Here is a 23,770-nt window from a genome sequence, read left to right as displayed (position 1 = left end):
TCCTATTTATGGGGAGCCCTTTATTCCTAGAAAACCGTGGTGCTGAGGACATTTTCCCAGCATGGCGGGTCAATGTGAGCATCCAAAGCCAAGCTCGGCAGCATCCAGACCCCTGGTAGGAGTCGGTGAAATCCCTGCAGAGGCCACGGAGCAGCCGGGATTTACGCCTGGCTCCGAGTGCGCCGGAGAGTACAGATGGCCCAGGGTTTATTTAGCTGTTGTTTGTTATAAAAAGCCCAGCCAATCTAGGTTATGCATTTTCAGCTCTCTACATTCAAATAAAAAAGAATAAGAAAAGAAACGAGGCGAGCTCGGTGAGTCTGTTCTCTTTTGCCATCTGGCTGGGGAGAGCTGGGGGGTGAGGGAGAATGGGGCAGGGATGCTGGGGCTCCTCACACCCCAAGGACAAACCTGGTACAAAGGCTGCCCCAATGCCTTGCCAGGTCCATTCAGGTCCTGTATTGACTGTCTTTGCCTCTTGGTCCCTGTTTGGCCCCTTCTTGCTGTCCCAAAGCTGAGCTCAGGACAATCCACGAGCTGAGGACTTGGAAATCCAGCCTTCAAGCATCCCTTGAAGCCTGGAGCTGCCCGAAGGCGGAGAGGAGAGGTTCTGCCCCTGAAACCACAGCAACATCTCCCTTGCTCACTGGGCTGCGGTTTCAGGGTGCTGGGGATCACAGCCAGCTGGCTGGGGCATCTTCCTCGGAAAATCCTGACCTCCAGGCAAGAAACAAGGGCCTCAGCAAAGCCAGGAGGAGCCGAACCAGCCCTCACCCTGCTCGGTAGCAGCTCGTTCATCGATTTGCATCACTCCAAATCCGTCTGCCCGGGCTGCCGCCGGATGAATTATCCAGATGCGGAGCCCAAGGCCAGCTCTGGCTCTCCTGTTTTTTGTTTCCGCTCCCAGCTCTTACATATATTAAGGAAGGCAGGGCTGGAGGGGGGGAAAGGGAGAGGTTGGGGAAGAGGAGAAAAAAAATTACGGCTCCCAGATCAAAACAATAATCAGCTAAATGAATTCCGCAGCATTTTCCCGCATGACTGCGAGTGATAATTTAGTGCAGCAGCCAGCTGGAAGCAAAAGGATTAATTCTGCACTTAGTGACACCCATGTGAATAATTCATCACACGCAGACCCCTTTTCGCTGACCCCCCTGGGCAATCACTGCAAAGACCCCCACCAGCCGGCCCCGGCCTGCCACGGGTCCCCCGGGGACAGGGGGGATGCAGTCGCCAGTGCAGCATCCAGACCTATCCCAAATTCACTTTATGGATAGGATTTTTTTTTTTTTTTGCAGATGGGAGCAGAGGCTGGCGGCTGCAGTAATTAGATCGATCGGGCTCACGGCCGCATCCTAACCTGCCCAAGGGCCGGTCCTGGAGCCAAAGGCTAGCAGGGTTCCCCCCTCCCCCAGGAAACACAGCCAAATTCCCTCCCTGCTGTGACATCCCTGGGGACCACGAAAGCTGAGGGATGAAGACAGCTGGACGTTTGTCACTGTGGTTAACCAGCCTGGCCCTTCTCCACATGGAGACAGTGAACTGCTTCTCCCAAATACCCTGTCTGTGTCCCTGCCTGCCCCCCTGCCTCCAGCCGGGATTTCCCGGGAATACGAGCATGTTCCAAAAGCCCTGGGAAAGCAATGGGTGCACAAGGGCAAGAACAATGCTGCTTTTTCCAGCTGCCCAGCGGGTCAATCCAGAGCCCTGAGCCAACAGGCACAAGGGATAAAACCCAGATCCAGCCCAGCTCATCCCCGCCTGAGAGGTTTAGAGAGAGGGCAGGAGCTCTAAAGAGCCATCTCCTGCCCTGTCCCCGTCCCCATCCCTCTGTGCCTCGGGGTTCACCATCCCCAGCATCTCACCTCCGATTGAAGGAGCTGCAGGCAGAGCCCCACAGTCGGAATGGCCCCAGACGTGGTTTTGAGGTCCGTGCCCTGGGGAGGCAGAGGAAGGGTCACAGCCTGCGCTGGCCTCTGGGTTATCTACCAGGGCTCTCGGTGGCTTTGGCATCACCCAGATGCCATCCAGGCATCCGGGGCTGCAGTTCGGAGCAGGGACTCTGGCTTCCCGTGGGATGCTCGGGAGCTCTGTGACAGGCTGCCCACCCAGATGTGGAGAGCCCTCCCACCATGCCAGCAGCTATAGGTACCATCCCCTATAGGTACCATCACTGTGCCACCCTGCCCAGCATCGCCCAGCGTCACCCCGCAGCCCCCGGCTCACCTGCATGGCGAGGCCATCCACACGCATCTCGCCGCTCCGTGCCGCCAGCTCTCGGAAAACACGGCTGGTGAGGGGCAGCACTGAGTATCCCACGGGAATGAGGGTGCCTGGAACATCCCACACTGGGGAAGGGGCAAGAGCAGCTGGCTGGGGTCATGGCAACCCAGGACCTGCCCCCAGCCAAACCCGGGGATGAGGGAGAGCATCCTCAGTGGTGTTCCCAGACTCACTGGTTTTGTACGGATAATATTCGATCACCAGGGCGGTGTCTTCGGAGAAGAGGGTGGCCACGTCTCGGCCTTGGAAGAGGAAGGAGGTGTCCCAGGTTGGCTGCTCTGGGGGCCCGGCTGGTCGGGACATCTTAGGAGACAACAGGAAAATTATCCTTCAGATACCTTCTCTCTCTAGAGATAAATAAGCAGACAGATAGGAGGGAGAGGAGAGATGGAGGTAAAGCACAACCTGTGCAGCTGCATCCCATCCCTGGCTCAAAAAGCAATCCCAAATCCCAGTTGCTTGAACTGGTTTTCACTGGCTCTTCGAGCTTGGCTGCTTCTCTCCAGCTAATCCCTGCCAGCATCTTCCTCCTCGCAGAGCCGGAGGAGGAAAACAGCCCATGGATCAACTACTCCATGCTTAAAAACATGATGGGAAGAGCCTGGAGGATGAGCGCTGACTCGAGGATGAGCCTTTTGATATCTGTTGGGCAACCCGGCACTCAGGCTTGGGAAAGGGTTTTGCGACGATATACGGACCCCGAAAGCCTGCAAGCAGGCTTTCGGGGTCCGTATATCGTCGCAAAACCCTTTCCCAAGCCTGACGCCTGGGTCGCCCAATAGATATCGAACAGCGGGCAACGTGTTTATCCCCAGAGCCAGGAGCTGTCGTTGGAAATGGCATCGGTCCATCCCCGCCAGCAGCTGCTCCTCTTCGCCTTTGGAGAGCCCCGCCAGCTCTCCAAAGGTCAGCCTTAACACTGGCCGCCCAGCGCCAAGAAATTATTGACAAGCGGCTCCTTTTTAATGCTGTTACTCTATCCCCTCGGCCAGCAATGCTCAGCAGGGACGAGATGCCGATTGGCTTTTCTGCGTCAGCACATTTCTGCTTTGTCGGGGATGGTGGGAGGAGGAGAAGGATGGGGGGGGGTCTCCCTCTGCTCACATTTGGGGATGCTAATGGACATTACGCAGCTTGGAGACCCGCAGCGGTGCATTACCCAGCCCTGGGGGCTGTTAGCAAGGGGAGCACGGGGCTGGGATGCTTCAGAGCCCGAAAACACCTCCCTGATGGGCCGCATCAGGCAGCGCTGTTAGTGCTGGCTCAGCACCGGGCTTGGCTTTCTCAGATGGGAATTTGTCAGGGGCTCCCTAGAATCAGCTGGGATTTTTAGCTGGGATGCAGCTTGCTTCGACTGCAGGAAGCCCAGTCTGTGCTTGTAAGTCCTTAGGAAAAACCCACATGGACTGGGGCAGCTCCCAGCAGCCGGATCCGGCTAAGCACGTTCGAGTCGCTCCTCTCCTTTCCCAGCCTGCATCCCAGCCCACGGGGCTGTTTCATCAGCCTCAGAAAGCCCAGTTGTGGGGGGAAAAAATCTCCTAAAAAACACCGAGCGCCGCCTCCAGTTACTTTTCCTGGCATCGACCTGTACAAGACACTGCGAGGTGGTGCCGTTTTAGACTCAGCAGGGAAGGGAAAAGTCAAATGTGGGAGCATATTGTTAATTTGACCCCAATTGTCGGAGGTCCCGAGCCCACATGGCTCCTCTCACCGCGACAGGGATGGGAGATGACGTTCCCCGTTTTCCTCCCCTGATTTGGGGGACTGGGGCGGGGGGTGGGGTGGACAGGAGTGCTGGCCAAGGACCGGGCTGTCTCCCACCGGCTCGGCGGGACAGATGGATGCTCTGTGCCGGGGCGTCAGAGCTGATGCACTGATCTGGGCAGACGTCTTGGCACAACAACCGCCTCTGCCCAGAGCCACCTGGAGAAAAGCAACAAAGAGGATGGGGAAGAGGAGGAGGAAGGAGACGCCTTCATTCTCCTTGGCTACCCCAGCCTGTCTCCTGCACAAAGGCTGGTTCAAAGGCAGCATCATTGGCATAAGTAGAGGCAGAGGGGGCCAAGTCCACAGGATCTCTCCTGCCTTCCCAAGGGACGGGGCCATCTCTCAGTCCTTATGGCTGCCTGTCTGGAGGGTGCAGACCCCAGAAGAAAGTGAGAAGCTCCAGATAAGTGGGTTAAACTGGAGGGTCCTCAAGGGAAAGAGCCCCAGAGGAGATTTATCATAGAGGGGACCACCATCATGAAGGCTTGAGCTTGGTGCTGGGAGGACGGACGCAGTGTGGCTTTCTGTAGGAGGCACAGCCCAGTGCCCATCCACCCCATGGATTTGCCATTGCCACCAGCATGTCCAAAGCCGTCCCTTTTGGTGAGAAAGGGGCTGTTGGCCAGAGAAGAGCACCCAAGGAGAGCATGCAACGCTCTTGCAGGTGGCTCTGTGCAGGTCTTGGCTAACTCCTGGCCAGGAAGACCAGGTCTCCAGGAACCCCGGCCAGGCAGGGAAGGGTTAACCACCCAGGAACCCAAAACCCCCCTAAGTAAGAGGGGTGTCCTGCTGAAGGTGAACCCAAGCGCCGTTGTCTGCAGATGCTGATGGGAACCGACAGGCGAGAGGACACGCTGGGCTGGCAGAATTATTGAATCCGATTAGCCTGCCCGGGAGTTTGCTCGGGGAAAGCCATTAACCTCTAGAACTGGAGCAGCAACGCTCCCTCCTCCTCCTCCCAGCCTTTCTCTAACCTTTCCTCCCGGGCATTAGGAGTTCTTCCTCTCTGGGAAGGAACCACGTCCTGCAGGTGGGGAAACTGAGGCAGGAGATGGGGGGAGAGAGCGGATGGGGGTTACACAGCTCCCCGGGGCAACCTGTCCATGCATCTCCGGGGAAAGCATCCTCAGCGATGTGCAAAGACAGACAGAGCCATGTGGGCATGGAGGGGAGGAGGAGGAGGAGGAGAACGCAGGCCAGATGGCCGGGTTTAATCACTCGTCCTCCTGCATTGGGCTCCCACGGCTCCGCGCTGGCACTGCTGCCTGTGCTGGGGCTGTGCGGCTTGGCTTGGGCTCGCCTGGGTACCACCAACTTTCTGGGTGTTTGCATGTGGATTTATCTATATAAATCCAAAGGCAATGCATTTTGGCTGCAGTTAGAGGAGAGGAATATCCCCGCTCTGGCTGAGAAACCGCAGCCTCGGGGTGCTGCGTCCTGGAGCAAAGAGATGGAGGGGGGAAGATAACGTAGGGGCAAGTGCACAGGGATTAATTTCCTAAAATCTGCTCTGGAGCCAGCGTGGGCGGCCTGTACCCCGAACCCGTTGCCATGGTGGAGCTGGGGGTGCTGGTTCCAGGGGGGCCCAAAGCTGGTGCAGACCTAAAGCAGAGGGTCCCCCGAACTCCCCCCACCGCTCACCTGCAAAGAACAACCCAGGGAGGCGGAGGGGGAGCAATAGAACAACAATTATTGCAATGAATGAAATGCACTAGCGGTTTTTATGATAATTCACCGCCTCGTGGGCGACTTGGCATTTGGCCGGCCTCCTCTAAGTAATATTTTATTTATGGGCTCCCCGAACGTGTTGATACAGGGCATTTCGCTCCGAGGCGATCAAAATTCAACACACGGGGGACAAGGACCGAGACGGAGAAACGTGTGCTCCACTGGCGTTCGGGACCAGCTGGATCTGTCTTTTGGGGGCAGCTGGACATCTGCCCTCAACACACTTTCGGCTGACACTTTTCAGAGGCAAAAGGATGGAGCAGCTCTGGTTCTGAGGGGTGTCAGCTTCTGGCTCGGCTGCCCCATCACACCTCCTCCCTGCCCCTGTGTCCTTCCAGTCCCCTGCCTCTCCCTCTCCACCAATTTTTGGCAGGGCTTGGGAACAAAAGCGGGGCCCTCCTCCTGCTCAATGATGATGCCGCGTGCCGAAAGCATATGTTTCCCTGGCAACAGCTATTTTGAAGACGTGCGTTGCTAGCTCTCCCCGTGGTACTTGAGGGCCAGGGAGGAGAAGGTCTCTGCCTTCGAGAGGCGGCACTCGAGCCGGAGGCGTGAGCGGAGTAGGGGGAAAAACGAAGGACAAAGGCACAAACGAGGAGCTGCCTGTGGGTTTCCACAGGCGGGGCGAGGCGGACAGGAGGACCGTGTCTTTGATGCTCAAAGCATCGCTTTGCCCCTGAAGCTTTTTGCTGTGCGGGGTGCTCAGCTCCCCAGCCAAAGGAGGGATGCTCAAGTGGGATAGATGCTGCCAGAACCGTTCATCTCTGCGGATGCGCTCGGCCTCGTACCTGTGGGCAGCCGTGGTTGGCAACTGGGGCGATGCTGAAGGCTGCTGCCGGAGGGTCTGGGAATGTGATGGTGATGGGGCTGATGCCGGGACAGGAGGTAGGGTGCTTCTCCATGCGATGCCTGAGAAGTGATGGAAAAGAGGAAAGTCAGCATGTGTGGGGCCAAATCCACTCCCACCAAGCCAAGCACCGTGGGATGCTCAGGTTGTCCCAAGCCCAGCACCTCTCACCCACGTCACCAGCAGCCCCCCGTGGCCATCACTCACTTGTACTCCTGAACATTGGTCACAACTCTAGCCACGGCGACGAGGGCCCCGGGGGGGGCAGCCAGGGGGGCCGACAGCCCCCGCAGCAGCACCTGGGAGGTAGGGGGGGTCCACGGTAAGGGGGTCAGTAAATGTGGGGGGAAAAAAGTCTGCCTTAATTCAGCATCAACAGCTGGCAGAGCAGGGGACAACGTGCAGCAGCATCCTCCCCGAGTCGAGTTGCTCTGGTCCATCCCGGACCCTGCAAACCCCTCCCGCCACCTCCTGTCCCCAGGGCCACCTCTCACCTCCAAGGCCACATAGCTCAATCCAGCACAGCGAGGGATGAAGCTCCTTCTGCGGATGAGGGTGACATGCAGGACCATCCCGGCGGCGTCCCGCGTCCTCGGCTGTTCGCGGAGGAGAGAAAACCATGGGAGGAGGAATGGTCAAGGCCACTAAATGCGGGTGCTGGGCACGCAGACAGCCCATCACTGACAATAAAGCACTAACTGATAATTAAAGCTCACTGTCCCCTGGAGCCTTCCCGGAAAAGATCAATATAATAAATCCTTCTGCATTTAAATATTTAATCGTTCCCGATCTTTGTGCAGGGAAGAGGAAACTAATTTCTGCCAGCCAGAGCGTAGGGGAGGCTGATTTGGGGGAAGTATTGAGTGAGTTTGCCAGGTCTCAGCTGTACAGGGACCTATCAGCCAAGTCCCCGGGACTGTTAACGTGTTGAGACAGAGAAATCCTCACTGAGGGGCTTGGGCAGTGGCTTCTCTCTGGGGCTGAGAACCTGCTTGCATTAATTAATGTACCGTGGCCCCTGTTTAACAAACACTCTGATGTATGGCCCAGCCCTGCATCTCCTTCCCCAGGATGCTGAGGGTAAAAGCACTTCCCAGCTTGCAATCCCATCACTTTTCCTCCACGTTTTCCCACCGGAGATTTAAAAAGCCCAGTACAACGCCTGCCTTGTTCCCACCTCGTGGGAAGCCTGGGCAGCTCTTTGCTCACAAGCCTCTTTGAGCACCTTCCCCAACTTGCCAAATTCAGGTTTCCCACTGGGATTACTCTGTTACACAAGGGTGCCTTCGCCTGCAACCCCCAACTCCAGCTGGGGTGAAAATCAGAGTTACAAGCAGGAATAAGCAGTGGGAAGGAGGGGCAGGAGCCATACCTACCAGCACCAGCCTGCAATGGTGGGGCTGGAAGGGCTGGAGGTGCCGCACTGGCAGCTGGAAGGTCCCCAACGCCTCCTTGGTGGCTTTGTCTGCCACGGTGAGATTCAGGGCTGCAAGGGAGAGAGTCGGCTATCAGGATGAGTGGGGCTGGCCGTGGGGTTTGAGGAAGGGTGAAGTGCTGGGGAGAGGTTTGGGGCAAGGTCTGGGTGAAGAAGGACAGAGGTGATGGGGGGATTGATTTGTTTCCAGCAGTCCCTTCCCCTTGCAGGTCGTGGCGGGGTGGACAGGGACAGGATTTATACCTGTCCTGGGTTTATATGCATGCACAAACACACACACGTGCATCCCAAGGAGCCCAGGCATCCCCAAGAAAGTGAAGCTGGTGAGCAACCAGCACCAATGCAGCTCAGATTCCCATCTAAGAAGCCAGGATTTCCCACTGATCTATCTAATCCGCTTCCCTGGCTCCAGCCCACCCTGCTCAGCTGCCAGGGTGCCATCCTGCCCTGAGCCCTCCTTGCCCTGGGGTCAGCCCACAGCCCACGGGTGGGTTTTGCAGACACTTGCCACCATGGCATCTGCCCTCTCAGGGGTGCCCGGTCGCCGTCTGTCCCCCAGCATGGCAGCATCACCCCCACCTCTTCCCTTAATTTAAAGCAAAGCTGCAATTTAGTTGACAAGCCCGAGCAGGAGCCTTTTATCAAAAAAAAAAAGAGCTGATGGAAAGGAAAACCGCCCTCTCTTTATGCTGCCATCAAGACTTGGGCTTCCCTTCCCCCAGCTTAATGACTGCACTGAGGCACCCGCCTTAACTCCTGCTTGGCCAACCTGGCGATGCCACAGGTTGTGCATGGCCCCAAAATGAAGATGATGGACCAGGCAAGTACATGGACCACCTTTTTCTTAGGCTCGTGCTTTTCAGCAAGTGCTCAATTTATACAGAGATTTTATTTTTCTCCCAGCCCCTTGTGGAAAGAGCACTAGGGAAAATGTTCTGGGGTCGAGCGAGAGAGACAAGTGGCTTTTCTGCTAGTCATCATGGATGATAGATAACGCTCGGCAGCCCCGCTGATGGAAACCATATTTCTGGGCAAGAAAAGGATGGAAACAGTATTTCTGGGCAAAAAAAGGTGCAAGCTGCACCTGGAAATGACACCGCCAATCTGAACATCTGGGGGATGAACACCTCTGAACATCTAGGGGATGCTGGGAGGCGGAGGAGTGGGGCCGGAGGTCCCATTGGGTCTCCCCGCATCTGTCCCGGTACCACACAGGGCAGGTCCGAAGTACATCAAAAGCTCCTCAACTTCATTTAGGTCAGGACCTAATGGGATTAAACACGATGTGAAGATTGGCTCCCACAGTTTGTTTTGCAAGGGGCTGATTAAAATCAAATCCCAGCCCCTAATGCCATGACTTTTATTACAGTTACAGACTCTGCAGCCCTGCATGGGGAGTAACAGCGTCGCAATGTGGGTCCAACTGATACAAGGTGTCGGGGCCAGGACAGCAGCAGGGAAAGATTTGGGGTGCTCCCCCCGATGCTGATTCCAATGGGATGCTTTGGAGGATGCCCAGAGCTCAGCACCGTCACCTGCCCCATCCTACAGCACTATATCTGGGGACATGTCCCTCCTGGTCCTACCTTGAAGCCACCACAGCCACCGAGGGCTCAGGGCATGGCTCGTCCCCATCATGGCCACCCTCTGCCTGGGTGCTGCTTGGGGTGCTTTGGAGCACGGGCTCCCTAATATCCCCAAATTAACCCTTGGATAAGGTGAGACCCATGTCCCAGTCCCCAGCATCCCTGTCCCCACAGTCCTCCCAACGCTCTCACCTGCCCAGCCCGCATCTTCAGCATCCATTTCCACCGTCACCTCCTCCTCCCAGGTGGGCGTGTGGGTGGGCACCAAGGATGCATGGGTCGCCTCTGCCTTCTGCTCATCCCCTCTGCCCGTCTTACTGGGAGGAAAAGGAAGGCAAAACAGGCTGGTTACTGGGTGAGGAAGGGGAATGTGTCAGCAGGGAGCTGGGCCTGGGAGAGGGATGAGCACTGTCCCCACTCGGTGCAGCTAACAGCGGCCAGCCCACCCTCCCACCACCCTTAGCAAATCTCCGCTGTGCTGGGGGTTCAGGGCCGGTTTTACTCCTGGCTGCCGGATCCTATCAAGCCCCCAGTGATGGGGTTTGCAGCCCCTTTTATCCAAAAGGCTGTTTCAGACCCCGGAGGCTAATTATCTGGCTGTATTGATGAAGGGACAGGGAGGAGGCTGCTGGGAAAAGGAGAGAGAAGATTGAATGTTAACGACTGCCATCATTAAACTCAGCACATAACAAGGCTGAGCAATAATTACAGTGGCGTTAGTAGCTATGGGCCCCGGGTAATTCTTCATCTGTGCTGGTGCTGGTGCAGGGCCATCGTCATCAGAGCTGTTTTGGGGTTGTTCCTGCCACTTTTATCAATTGATCATCAATTAGTCACAAGCTTGGCTAATGATAATAGTGCCCCCTCCCAATTAGGGGGCTGGCAGATCTTTTAGGCAGTCTTCTTGAGACACTTGGTGATATCCTGGGAGTCCTAAGACCGCGGCAGAGTCCCATTGCCTGGTGACATGGTGACCTCAAGTCCTCTCCATCCCTGATGGTGGGGTGAAGGGGGACGGTGACGTGGCATCAGGCCAATGTGACACAGATGCCCTAGCCCTGTCAACGGGTTGCTCTGGATATTAAGATGATAAACTGTCCGGTGCTGGCTCCTCCAGAAAAGCTCTTGCTGGAGCAGAGCCAGAGCAGCTCTTAGGGAGAGGTTACCAGAGCACTGCAGTGACTGAGAGCAAACGGTGGCACTTTGCCACCCCCTGAGAGCTGGAGACCCCGGCTCTGGGGGAAAGGAGATGACAAAGGCCCTTCCAGCTATAAGATGAGCTCCAGGTAGTGGTGGGACCAAGCAGGTTCATCCCAGCTGGATGGAAGGATGCTTTATGCTTGCAAGACCTCCATCCCCTCTTGTTGCTGAAGACACCGGTCTAATGGACCCTCAGCCAATCTGCACGCCACGTCCTGTGCTCCTCTCCCATCTCCCGCGTGTCCCCTTCCCCACTGGAGAAGCCCACCTGCATCCCGCAGGGATGGAGCCGGGCTGGCCAGCTCTGGCAGGTGGGAATTAGCATCGGGCTGGCACCGTTGTGGAGGGGCTGGAAGAAAATTGGCTCTCCAGTAATGAGCTCTGTGGGGGATTGCTCTACCAGCAACGTGCTCAGAGTCCGAATGAAGCCAGACCTGGGCTGGGGGGGTGGGAGGAGGAGGAGGAGGAGGAGGAGGAGGGTGAGAACCTGCTGCTCTGGGCCCCCTTCATTATAGCCTTGCCTAAGGAAGAGAGAGCATTCAAAAAGAGCTGTGAAGTGGGGAAGGGAGGGGAGGGGGCGGGAAACAACCCACCACAGTACAACACATGGGGATGTGCTTCAAAATCAAATGAATAGGCCGGGGGCAGCAGGAACAGTGGAAAGTGGAGATGGTTTGATATCTCCTCCTCACCCCAATCAGCCCCAGATGGGCTGGTGATGGGGTCTCTGGTGAGCAGGGGCTGCAGACAGCTGCCCATGGGAATTGCATGCCTTGGGGCAGGACATGACTGGAATGGACCAAGAAATGCTCCTCTGATGCTCTGCATCCCTCCCTGCCTGCTCCGGGGCAGGCACTGCACTCTGCCGTGCTACGGGGATGCACCAGCCACCCACCGCTGTGATAAAAGATAAAGATAAAAGATAAAGACGGCCGCCCCCAGGGAGTTATTACACATCAACATCTCGGCTATGGTGCTTGGGGACAGCATCACGCAGCCATCCTGCTGCGTGTGACACCCACGTGCCCAGCAAAGGGCTTAGCAGGGCTGTGCCCGGCCCCTGTAAATATTTATTTAGCTGGCATTATAAGTTATTATCTCTACAGGGTGAGTTATTGCTCAGGACTGACATCCCTGCAGAGGCAACGCGGTGGTGCAGGCGCATCGTTCTCAGGGAAGAAAAATCCCATGCAGCACGGCCACGGTTCACAGGACTGATATTCAGGGTGTTACTTATGTGGCGGTTGCATGATCCGGCCCTGGGGAAGGCAACACTGCCTGCCACCACACAGCCCCACTGCGCTTGGTGCTGAGCTTGGGGGGCTCAGGTGCAGTTTGGGTAAATAAATACAGATAAATAAATCACAGAGGTGTAAGCAATTTCTGAAAAGATTCAGAACGAGAAAAGAAGAATTATAATTCCCCCTCTCCTTTGAGAAACCCAATTTTTATGTTGCTCCTGACTCTCTAACCCTGGGATGGTCCATCTTCATCCCACCATGAGCTAAGCCGCATGCTGGGGTGAGGAGGGGACCCCCAAAGACCCCTCTTGGTCCCAATTCCCCCTTCTCCCGCCTCGCTCTGGGGTTATCGGCTGAGCCCCTGGTTTATTTTGGGGCACGTTGCAGAGCCAAAAGGCTTTGCTTGCAGGCACACCTTAACCCCTTCCCAGGTGGAGCATCCCACCCCCACCACGACAGGACCACTCCCTGCGCAGGCAGACCTGCAGGCAGCGGGACATCGGACCCCCCATCCCCCAGGCTGGGAGCAGACAGCGCATTCAACAGTGACCTTGAGTTTCTTCTCTTGGCACTGAAAAGCAGAAAGGAAGAAGCGAGGAGGTACTTGCACTCGCCCGCGGTACTCAATGGAGAGGAGAAGCCGGCCAGAGCCAGGCGCTTTGTGCCATTAATTGCAAACACACCTGGCTCCGGCGCGCCAAGGTCATCCCTGCATCCCGCCGGTCCAGGAGCAATTTATCTGTGCACACGAGGGAATGAAAGGAAAATGCAGAGCAAACCCACGGGTGCCCCTGAAAGCAGGGAGGGGGGATTTGCTCAGCATTTAGAGGATGAGGAGCAATGCCAAGCCGCTGCCAGGTCCCTGGAGCATCCCCGGAGGAAGAGCCCTGTCCTCTCCAGGGCAGAGATGAACCAAAGCCCATCGGGATGCTTGTGTGGGCTCTCCTGCTGCTCGAGGTCTTTCAGATTCACTCGGCTAAGCCTTTCCCTCCCCGATCCTCTGCACCGAGAGCTGGAAGCGATGCACACAACTATGGAGCGCCACGGGATGCTGACTCCAGGCACGAGCGACTAGGCACAGCCACAAAGGGCTGGTGCAAGTGGTATTTCTCCCCTCCTCCCATCCCACTCCTGATTTTGGGGGTGATGCTCGGGATGCCGGCAGTTTGAGCTCAGGCTGGCTCCGCTGGTGGTACCCAGCCGCTTCGGGGGGATCGGCTGCCGTCAGGTCCCTACCAGCATATCCACCGACCGCTTCTCCTTCCCGTCCGTAAAAACCCACCTTTTAACTGCAACATGCTACTCTCCTTTAAAAGCAAGTGCCCTGAAAAACAATAACTGATTCCCTTCTGCCTTGGCTCCCTCACTATGGTTACTAAAAGGCCCCTCATGTGTCCTGCATCCCTAATACCACCCTCCCCTCCCCTCCATCACTCCCCCGTTACCATGGCAATGCGGTGATGGAGCAGCACCAGAATGTAAAGAGAGATGCAACAATCACACGCCACCCTCGTGCTATCATTTAGGATATTGATGTTTAAATCTCCTGAGATTATCTGGGTATAATTGGTTTATGGAAATAGAGACAACTCCCGTGGTGGAGTTGCTCAGGCTGGTGGGGCGGAGAGCGGGTCCTTGGCATGGGGGCGGGTGGGAAAGAGGGGAAGGGGTGATGGAAGAGTGGCATCAGGGGCTGCCAGCCCACATGCCAGCCAGCTTCTGCTGGGCTGCAGGTGCCAGCCAGCCCCCAAAACCCAACAGACGCTGCCCCCACGATGGACAGCCGCATCCTGCCTGCCCAGGGAGCCTCCGGGATGTCCGATGCGGCTGGTGCTGGGCACCGTGGAGAAAAGGCGCACTGTGCCACACCAACAGACCTTGGGATCCCCTTCACCATGGAGTTCGGGGTTTCTACATGGGAAAATGCCTGGCAAGCAACAGTTTGCTTTACACGCTTGCAGAGAAGATGTTTTCTGGCTTTCACAGCCCCAGCTGCTGATTGTCCCCAGCGGACAAGCCCCAGCCCTGCTTCCCTGTCCTCTGCCATTGATGCACCCGCTTGGGTACCAGCGTGCTCGGCACTGCCCCGGGGAGATGCCCCGGAGAAACCGAACTCTGCAGGCAGGCGATGCCCTGAAGCCACCAACAGCTGCTTTCTCCCCCCTTTTCCAGGGAAGCAATGCCGAAGCCTCTCTGCCTCCTGGAAAGGCTCTTTGGGATCACAGGCTCACCCCGCAGTAGCTTCGAGCGGAGCAGCCTCCCTCTTAACACAGACCAAAGCATGACCGGCTAATTGAGTCCCCTGGCACATGCATAATGCACAAGGAGCCAAATTCTCCTTACCCAGGCATCCTGTTTTATTTATTAAAACACTCTTTTATTTATTGTGATATCATCTCGAAACTCAGGCAGCATTACCCTGTGGGTTCTTTGACATCGTTTTATACTTTCAATATTAGGAATGCTTTCTTCCCTATGCCCCAGCGAGCCAAAGCACCCTGTCCCCTGCCTTCCCCATCTCAACAAGGAGTCCCGGCTCCTCTCTCCACACCGAGCATCCCACAGAGGTGACGCTTGTGCATGTTGCCACTAGAGAGGTTTCCCCCCTCCGTGGGGCTTGCGAGTTAATAAAAGGGTGACAGATCCTAAACCCTTTCGCTGCATCCCCACGATCTCCGTTGTCCCCCTTCGCGGATGCTGGGTACTCACACAATGACGTATGGCCATGGCACCTGGCCCTCTCGCGTGGCCGGCAGGTTGCTGGCACTGTGGAGGGTGACGGTGATGGCTTCCTTCCCCATGTGGGCCACGTGTCCCCCACCAGCCGCTGGTGCATGCCCAGGCTTCTCCTTCCTGGCAGGGGACTTGGATACCTGCTGGGAGCAAGCAGGAGAGACGTCAAGGTGGGGAGCTGCTCGCCGCTCCTGCAAAGCTGCAGGCATGTCCTTGTCACCCAACCTTGTCCCCATGGCCCCAGCTCAGCGCTGAGAGCCCACATGGGGAACGTGACGTCCCCAGCACATGCCCATGACCCAATCTTGTCCCCACAACCCCTGTTTAATGCTGAAAGCCTGGACGGAGGAGAAGAAGCTAGGAGATGGTGTCACCAGCATATCTCCATCGCCTGAGCCTGTCCCCAACACCTTTGCTCAATGCTGAGATCCCAGATGAGGGAGAACAAGCTGGGGAGATGGTGTCCCCGGCACATCCCCGGCACAGCTGCCTCTTCCCTGTCCCCAGTGCCCAGCTGTGGCTCCACAGCTGGAAGTCACCGTGCCACGGCAGGGCTACAATGGGTGCCAGGCTCTCTGGGAGGACACCCAGGAGCACGAGAACATCCTGCATGGAGTGAAACCAGCCCAGCGTCCCTGCTCAGTGTGGTCCCATGGGGGCCAGCTACACCCTGGTCCAACCAAAGGCCTCAAGCCAAGTCACCAAAACAGGGATTAACCATCTAAAGCACCTGCATTTCCCCCCTGCCCCCCCACCAAGTCCCCACCATCCCCCTGCTCCCCCTTCTCACCAGCCCAGGCATCTCTGCAATTTATAGGCGCTCTGCAGGAATTGGGATCTCAGCCCAGTCCAGGGGGGAAAAGGGGAGAGTGTGGCAGCTCCCCCCTCCAGCTCATTAATTCCCACCAGCTGATGTGATAAGGAGCAGCAGAGCTGCAAGCTGCCGCTCCTTACCCACAGGAAGGACCGTCCGTTCACCCATCACACCCCCTCCAAGTGAGAGACGGCGCCATCCCCCACCGGCTGCATCCTCGCCATGCCACTGTCTTGGGCGGCACACAGCGTTAATGCATCTAATATCAGATAGTCCTGTGGCTACAAGGGGTTAAAACCCACCCTGCACCGCTTCAGACCCTGAAAAGCAAACCCTGCGTGCATCCTTCTGACCTCCTGGGGTTGAAGCAAGAGCTCCAGCCCAGCAACCACCCCGCGGGCTTCTCAAAGCCACTGCCTGCAAATCCCCTCCGACGCACGGCTTTGCCTCCAAACTCTGTAATGGGGGGCTGGTTCGTTCTAAGCCCTCTCCCTCATCTATCCCGAGGCTGCCTGGCTGCAGCAGTGATGGGTTTGGCAGTGGGGAGGTGACCCACCACCATGGGGGATAACAAACCCAAACCTGAGGATCGCTTGTGGGATGGAAACCTGGGTGCTCTGACCAGCAGCAGCCCAGAAAAAACATTTAAATCAGCTTCCCCTAGCCCCTTATTTTTTTGCTGTCAGCTCAGAAGCCATCTGGAGCTTGGGGCTGGGTGCTGGGGACAGGCTCGGCATCCGTGACAGCCAGAAAGCGGCACTGAAGGAGCAGAAACACTAAAGTGAGGGAGGATTCCCTGACCTGCAGAGCGGATGGAGGGGATGGATCCCAAGCCCACCCTGGCTCCAGCTCCATGGCAATTATCCCCCAGCCCAGTGACATTGATGGAGAAGGGAAATTACAGGGTTACTTGACCTGATGTGAGATGATACCCCTCAAGTGATGCCTCCCACGGGCACAGGCTCTCCCCGCTGGCAGCCAGAGCTGTCCCGCACCCTACCCGAGCACCCCAGCTCTCCTTGCACCCCCAAAAGCAGAGCACGGCAAGCCCTGACACCTTCGCAAGGCTTTTCCAGAGAGGAAGGGAAAAGGGGGGGATGTGGAAGAACATAAACACTATTCTAAAAAAAAAAAAAAAGCACAATTTTGCCCCATCCCAGCATCAGCAAAGAGGGCAAACTGTGGGGTGGAGCTGGGAAAGGAGGAGAAAAGCCCAGACTTGGGTTTAATACCCCTGGGCTGTATCAACACAAGCTGCATCACTGAGGGAGGGCAAGGATGTCTGAGAGCTTCGAGGAGGCAGGGTGACGGATTTGTAGGTAGAAAGCACGTACAGGTGTGCAGACAGGGATGCTCTCCCTGAAGACCCCTCTCCTTTCAAGAAAGCATCTGTTCAGGCTCCGGCTCTGGAGTTTTAGTGAGTATTTGCACCCCAAATACTCACTAAAAACCCAATCCAGAGGAATTCCAGCTGGCAGAGCCAGGAAACAACCTTGTTTTGAATTGCACGGACATCTCTGAGCTTGCTGATGGAGCCTTGCTCTGGGGGACTCCAGGACCTAAGCTGTGATGCTAGATCGGTGTCCCACACCACACCGTTATTTAGAGCTCCAGATCACTATTTTTGGACATTTTGCAATGCGTTCCCTATTTTCTCTCACATTCCAGACAACAGAAACAAGTTTCTTAGTGCGCCTCTTCATACCCGCCACTTATATTTACATCTCCCTGAAAATCCAAGTAGGTTTTACCACTAGCGATGGTTACAGCATGATAATTAGTGAGGGGTTTTAATAGAAAATTCACGAGCAGTTAAGCTAAGTAAAACTCAGCAGGAGAACAAAACATTTTAAAAATAGCAGATGTGAACAATGCCAGGCTTTGCAGGCAGCCGGTACCCAAAACCCTCAGCAAGGCTGTGATTAACTACCAAAAAAAAAACCCCAGTCACTATTCAAAGCCAGGAGGAAATTCAGTATTTCTTCCAGAAAGGAGGGTGCCTGCGGTTCCAGGTAGAGCCCACGCTTGTTTTTCAGCTCTCTTACTCAGTGGGAAGAAAAACTTCTCCGTCCTTGCCAAACCAAGTGCTCTCACTCAAGAGTTTGCAACCTGTAGCTTGCGGAGGTGGAGAAAAAATAAAGTTCCCATGTCCTCAAGGGTCTCAGCTGGGGACACCACATGTTTTAAACATTTCGAGGTCCTTTGGAGCATCACCGACTCCTGCAGAGTATCTCACGCAATCCACTGCCCTGATCCCACACAGCACCTTAACCCCAAGACACCCTTAAAGCATCCTTAACAATGATTATTAATTATTCACACTGCAATGTTGCAGGGAGCTTGATTAACGGTGCCTGAGCTGCCATCATCGTAATTTGTTTTTCTATCAACTCTTTATCATCTCGAAAGAAGCACTGGGGCCGGGCGGCTCCTCTACAGCAGCGCTCAGCCAAGATTAAATTGCTTCTGGCTGCGAGCTGACAAGACATAAATAGCCTCAAGAGCCCGACATTTAGTTCGGGGAGGACAGCCCGGGCCGGGAGCCAGCAGGGACCTCCAGGCATGGCACTGCAGGGGCTCCTCCATCCCACCTTGGTCCCTGTCCACAGCTGGAGACCACGGCTGCATTTTCCCTCTGCCAGAAGGTAGGTGCTTGCAGGATGCTCCTTGAATTTTGATTTCGCCGGCATGCTGGCCAGCACAAGACCAGAGGTGAGTGCCTGGGGCCGTACCCCTGCAGCGTTCACCTCCTCAACCCCGAACACAGCTCTGCCAGTACTCCCTGGGACAATGCACCGCTGCTCTGCAGGAGAAGACACCAGCCCCTGCCTTACCATGGAAGGACTAGGACCCTCCTGGTCCTTCGTAGTGAGCCCCACAAGGCCCCCAGCCCCAGCTAAAGCCAGGAGTGATGCTGCCACAGGAGCAGGGATCCGCTCCTCTATGGTGGGAGCGTTCGCAGCCCTGAGCTCCTCCTTACCCCTGGCAATTTATGAGTGGCTGTTGGGAACGTGTCAGCTTTATCCTCCTCCTGAGACTTCATAAAATAATAGTAGGCTCTGTGAGTGAAGATGGACTGGGGCCGGTGTGAGTTTTCCTATGTGATGTCTCCCCAGGCTCCTTTCAAGCCTCTTTATGGCAGCTAAACACGAGCAAGCCGCTTCCTCTCCCCCAGCAGCCGAGAGGATGGGAAATAAAGTGCCACTTGGCTTTAAACAAGCAGCAGGATCAGGCCACAGGTTACACCTCCAGCGCTGTACCATGAGGGGGCTGAACATGAGGTAGGGCTGGAGTATGGCCAGGACATCCCGGAGCCAGGCTAGGACATCCCAGAGCCAGGTCAGCCTGAGGATGCTGGGTGCTCAGGTGTCCCTTGGGGCATCCCAGCAGATCCAGCCACCTCTCAGGGTTGGACCTCAGGGCTCTGGGATGTAAGAGCACATCAAGAGCCCCCAGGACACTGCAGAGCATCTCCCAGTTATCGAGGCGAGCAGCCAGCTAACAACCGATCGGCTCCATCACAGCAGCAAGCAAGCACGCACCTCCGGGCACAGGGGAACTGGGATGGGGAGGGGGATTTTACACGTCATCAGGCAGCAAAATGCAGTGAAATACGAGCTTACAGCAAGGACTCGGCGGCTGATGGGTGAGTGGATGCAGCTGCTTCGCCCAGACCAGCCTTTGCCCAACATGCTGCACAAGGGACAATTTTGCATCCTGAACTCATGGTTTTCTGAGGGTGGGAGATGCGCTGCTTCCCAGCTGCCCCATGCCCTGCTGTCCCCGCATCCCCAGGCTCCGCATTGGTCCCTGCAAGCCGGGGGTGTTGGGGTACAGCATGGCATCCCACATCCATATGGGTTCACACCTCCCCCCCCGAGCATCACGGCTCCTCGTCTGTCTGCCCTGCTTTCCAAAGCAACCGGAGCCTTGGCGCTAATCAGATTTGAGGCTGTGAAATCTCATTTGAGGCTCTATTAATGCATAGCTGGCATGACACAGGCCCCGGCCTGTCTCCAATGAGCAAAACAAGGAAAGCAATCTAGCTGGGAAAAATGCATCTCCCGGAACAAGCTCAGGGGAGCTGGCCAAACACAATTACAGTTAAAAGGAAGATTAAAACAGTATCAGCACTCTTCTTCCTCCGACCCCCACTCCCACTCTGGGGAGACAAGCACCGAGCTGCACCGACGGGCATCCCCAGCACCGTGGTCCTTCAGGAGGGGATGCAATTGCAGCGGGATGCTGTCCCTTCAAAGCAAAGGGCTTTTGCATGTTGCCACAATCTCCCTGCATCGGCGGAAGGCACGTGGGCTCATCCATGCTTTGCTGATGCAGCACGGGATGGTGTTATCCTGCTGGGTCCAGCCATGGATGCTTTCTCCCTTTTTGCTCAATGTTGAGGTTTTCCTCCCTGACGCCTTGGAGCTGCTTGGCATGGGACGGGAGGAGAACACAGCCCCCCTCTAATGACACCTACACTTAGCATCTGATGGAGAAGCCCTCGCCCTCGAAAAATAGCCTCTAGGATGACACAGAGGTGGGCGCACAAGGCAAGGAACAACCATCAGCTTCCCAAATGAAAGGAGCCGGCGCGCACATGGTTTCCATTTCTAGGAGCTAGGAAGCATATCCTCCCCCCTGCAAAGGCTCCAGACGCTGGCAAGCGCAGCCCAAAACACAGCCCTAAGATAAACAGCCATATGGTTGGAGAACTTCAGCTCCACCAACGGCCCGAGGCAGCCCGAGCTCGTTTTTTGAAGCCAACCCAATTGTATTACAAGGGGTATTTCCCAACACCTTCACGCAGCAGGTTCAAACCACCCTCCAAGGAAAAACACCTGAGCGGTTAAAGCCCTTTAGTAGATCCCCAGCAAAACAAAAGCCAGAGGAAGAAAAGAGACGCAGGAAAGCAAACACTGTTTTATTCATCGTTTCATCCTGCCAGCCTCAGCTCTCCCCGCTGCTCCAGTAACCCCCATTGCTGCAGGCAGACACTGCTGCTCTGCTCCCATTTCCCAGTCAGCAGCAGGGACGGGGGGATTTTTTTCCTTGGATTCGGGCTGAGCTTGATATATTCTTCTTATTATTATTTTTAAGCAAGTTGTTTCCTCGAGGGGACCCTGCGGGAGCTCATTAGAGATCACAGGGCAGTTTCGGGGAGCCAGGAGGGAGGATGCTCTCCCCCATCGGCAAGCAGGGATGCCGACTCCGAGCCGATTTCCCTGGGGAGCCCCATTGCCGCTGGCTGGGAATCCCTTTGGGCTAAAAATTGCCAAATTCATTTTCCTTCCATTTATGTAGAAAACTCCCAATTCACCTGTCAAATAATTAAATGGGCCGGCAGCCCAGCACCGCCTCGTCTGCTCCATTAGGAGAGTTTTACACTTTCTATATTTATCAGTGGCACCAGTGCAATTGCCTCCCCCCCCCTCTTAAAAAGGAGCAATTTTCTCTTTTTAACCCCATTTGCTTTTCTCATCAATGCAGTTATTTGACACTTAAAGGGACATGATGACTTAAATTGCAGGAATTAGAGCTAGCAGTCGCTCCTCCTGCTTGCGTTCCCTCCGAGCATCCAAAGAATTTGTGCTCTACAGACAAGCAAATCAAGAAGCAGTTTGGAAAACCTCTTGAGGATCTGTCTTCTCCATCCGAGAAGATTTTGCTCCAGTTTAGCTAAGAAAATGTGAATTGCCGCTCTGCCCCGGCCCATTTCCATGCCAGATCTCCACCCGGGCAGGGAGAAGCATGCGGAGAATGGGACTTTTGGACCAAGCTGGGCAGCCTCAGCTCCTCAACGTTATGATAGGGGATATCACTTCACAATACATCACTAGGAACATGCATTTTCACACCCCAAAAAATCATCTTTTGGTAAATCAGAGCTATGCAAGCAGCACCCCAAAGCCGCTTGCCTCAGGTACCCTTTTGCTCCCACCTCCCTCCGGCACGGATCGGGGACGATCAAGGGATCCCGAGAGCCAGGGCGCTGCTGGAGGAAGGCGAAGTCCCCGATGAACCCATCAAGGCGCGCTCCTCCCTGGGCTGACAGCTTTTCAAAGCCCTACAAATTGCTTGCCGGAGCAGCGTTATTCATCTCTCCCGCATCCCAGGGCGAGCCCTGCCGGCAAAGTTTGTTTTTCAGACTCATTGGGCTTTCAGTGAGTGGAGGCAGCTCCAGCCCCTCACCCTGCCGTCAGGGCAGCAGGCTGAAGAGAAGGGCTGGACCCCTGCCACCTTCCCCATGACAGCTGCTGTCATCGGGATGAGTGATGGATGAGCCAGCCAGCGGACAGACAGGAGACACACGCCATCCATCACCCGCTAACAGAGACCTCTGCCCCAGCCCTGCTGCTCCAGTGACGGGAAGACAGAAGCTTTTAGCCACCATCATCGCTCAGCAAGATGGGGCACGTCGTGAGGGTATCCGCATCCCAGCACGAGCATCCTTGCCCTGCCCCTGCAACCCTGCTCCCCCCCCCCCCCAAACGCGGATGGACAGAAATACAATTTCTCAGCCCCAAACCATCCCCCAGCCCCTCGGCACAGGTGGATGGTTGAGCCAAGCTTTGCAGTCGGGTCTGGGTTTGATTTGAAGCATTCGGGAGAAGCCAAGGCTGGGCTCTGCTCCCCACCAAAAAGCAGCAGAGCTAGCAAGGTAATTCAGTTCACTACCTGTCATCCCCAGCTGAGCACAGAGGAAGGGGCTCCTGAGATACCCTCTGCATGCACTAAGGAAACCTGTCCTGGTTCTGGCTGGGATAGAGTTAATTTTCATTCTAGTAGCTGGTATAGTGAGTGTTACATCTTGGATTCAGTAGCAGAAGAATGTCGATAACACACTGATGTTTTTAGTTGTTGCTAAGCAGTGTTTAGAGTAAGTCAAGGATTTTTCAGCTTCTTATCCCCAGCCAGCAAGAAGGCTGGAGGGGCACAAGCAGTTGGGAGGGGACACAGCCAGGGCAGCTGACCCAAAGTGGCCAGAGGGATATTCCATACCACAGGATATCATGCCCAGTATGTAAACTGGGGGGAGTTGGCCTGGGTGCAGATCGCTGCCTAAGAACTAACTGGGCATCAGTCAGTGAGTGGTGAGCAATTGCATTGTGCATCACTTGTTTTGTATATTCCAATTCTGTTATTATTGTCATTTTATTACCATTATTATTTTCTTCATTTCTGTCCTATTAAACTGTCTTTATCTCAACCCAAGAGTTTTAGTGTTTTGGTTTTTTTTTTCCACTGATTCTCTCCCCCATCCCACTGGGTTGCAGGGGAAATGAGTGAGCAGCTGCATGGTGCTTAGTTGCTGGCTGGGGTTAAACCATGACAAAGCCCCAGCCTGAACCCCCCAAAAAGGGGCCAAAATTAGTCCAGCTGTGGCTCAGACCCCCCCGGGTCCCTGTGCCTGAAATATACTCAGTGCTTGAGGAGTCACTGCTTTACTTTCTGATTCCCTCTTAAAAAAATAAAGGTGATCCTTATTCCTGGGGAACTTTTTTGCTCGTCCCTGTGATTTATGTTACACCAAGTCACTCTGCACCCGCACAGGCTTTGCTAGGGAAGCTGTTCAGCTCCATGGGGAGTCCAAAGGGATAAAGCACAGTGTAAATGGAGCCAGGAGTAGTTTTGGTCCCAATTTTGAGACCTGTTGAAGCTCCATAAGAAAGTCACAGCTGGCCTTGCACGGTGTGGATGGGATATGCTTGCCATGGGAAGCACCAGCTGCATCTCACCCAGCTGCCTGATACCCCTGCAGCCTGGTAAACAAGCAAGACTGAGCAGGAACACAAGCTGTGTGCCAACCCATTTGTTTGCTGCATGAAAGGCTGCGATTCCTTGTACCCTGACAGCAACAGATTGCTGTTTTGGGATGGGCGCCGTGCTGCCAGCTGGTCCAGGGAGACTGGAAACAAACCATCTTCTGTGGGCTTGCAACCAAGTCCAACTGCCAAGGAGATCTCCAAAAGCTGGCTCCTTCCCCCCCAGCACCACGTAGACCTGCTGGAAGTGAAATGAGAACGGTTCCCAGAGGAAGGGACTGACTTCTGCTGACCTGGGGGCTTAACTGAGCCCTGCGCTCTTCTGCAAAGTCCCCAAGGTTCCTGGTGAGCCCAGTCCCCTCTCCATCCC

The 23,770-nt window shown here is 55.6% G+C and overlaps 1 protein-coding gene across 3 annotated transcripts in view; it reads right to left on the bottom strand.

Moving 5' to 3' along the window:
- CCDC33 (coiled-coil domain containing 33) overlaps window positions 1-14,960 on the bottom strand; it is a 31,931-nt gene extending 16,971 nt beyond the window's left edge. For 2 of the 3 annotated variants that reach the window (XM_069797816.1, XM_069797817.1), the window contains exons 1-5: window positions 6,833-7,292; window positions 6,567-6,687; window positions 2,457-2,586; window positions 2,227-2,348; window positions 1,866-1,937 (exon numbers count right to left, since the gene is read on the bottom strand). In XM_069797816.1, coding sequence (XP_069653917.1) covers window positions 1,866-1,937; window positions 2,227-2,348; window positions 2,457-2,586; window positions 6,567-6,687; window positions 6,833-7,197 — 810 coding nt within the window. In that variant the 5' untranslated portion in view covers window positions 7,198-7,292. Of the gene's footprint in view, window positions 1-1,865; window positions 1,938-2,226; window positions 2,349-2,456; window positions 2,587-6,566; window positions 6,688-6,832; window positions 7,293-8,001; window positions 8,112-9,838; window positions 9,964-14,796 lie in introns of those variants that run through there. The other variant, XM_069797818.1, reaches the window with a different exon arrangement.
- Window positions 14,961-23,770: the final 8,810 nt, after the last annotated feature.

The sequence above is a fragment of the Haliaeetus albicilla genome, chromosome 12, assembly GCF_947461875.1.
Source record: "Haliaeetus albicilla chromosome 12, bHalAlb1.1, whole genome shotgun sequence".
Taxonomy (NCBI): Eukaryota; Metazoa; Chordata; class Aves; order Accipitriformes; family Accipitridae; genus Haliaeetus; species Haliaeetus albicilla.
Note: the sequence above shows the minus strand (reverse complement) of the source record. Positions and strands in the feature narration are given on the sequence as shown.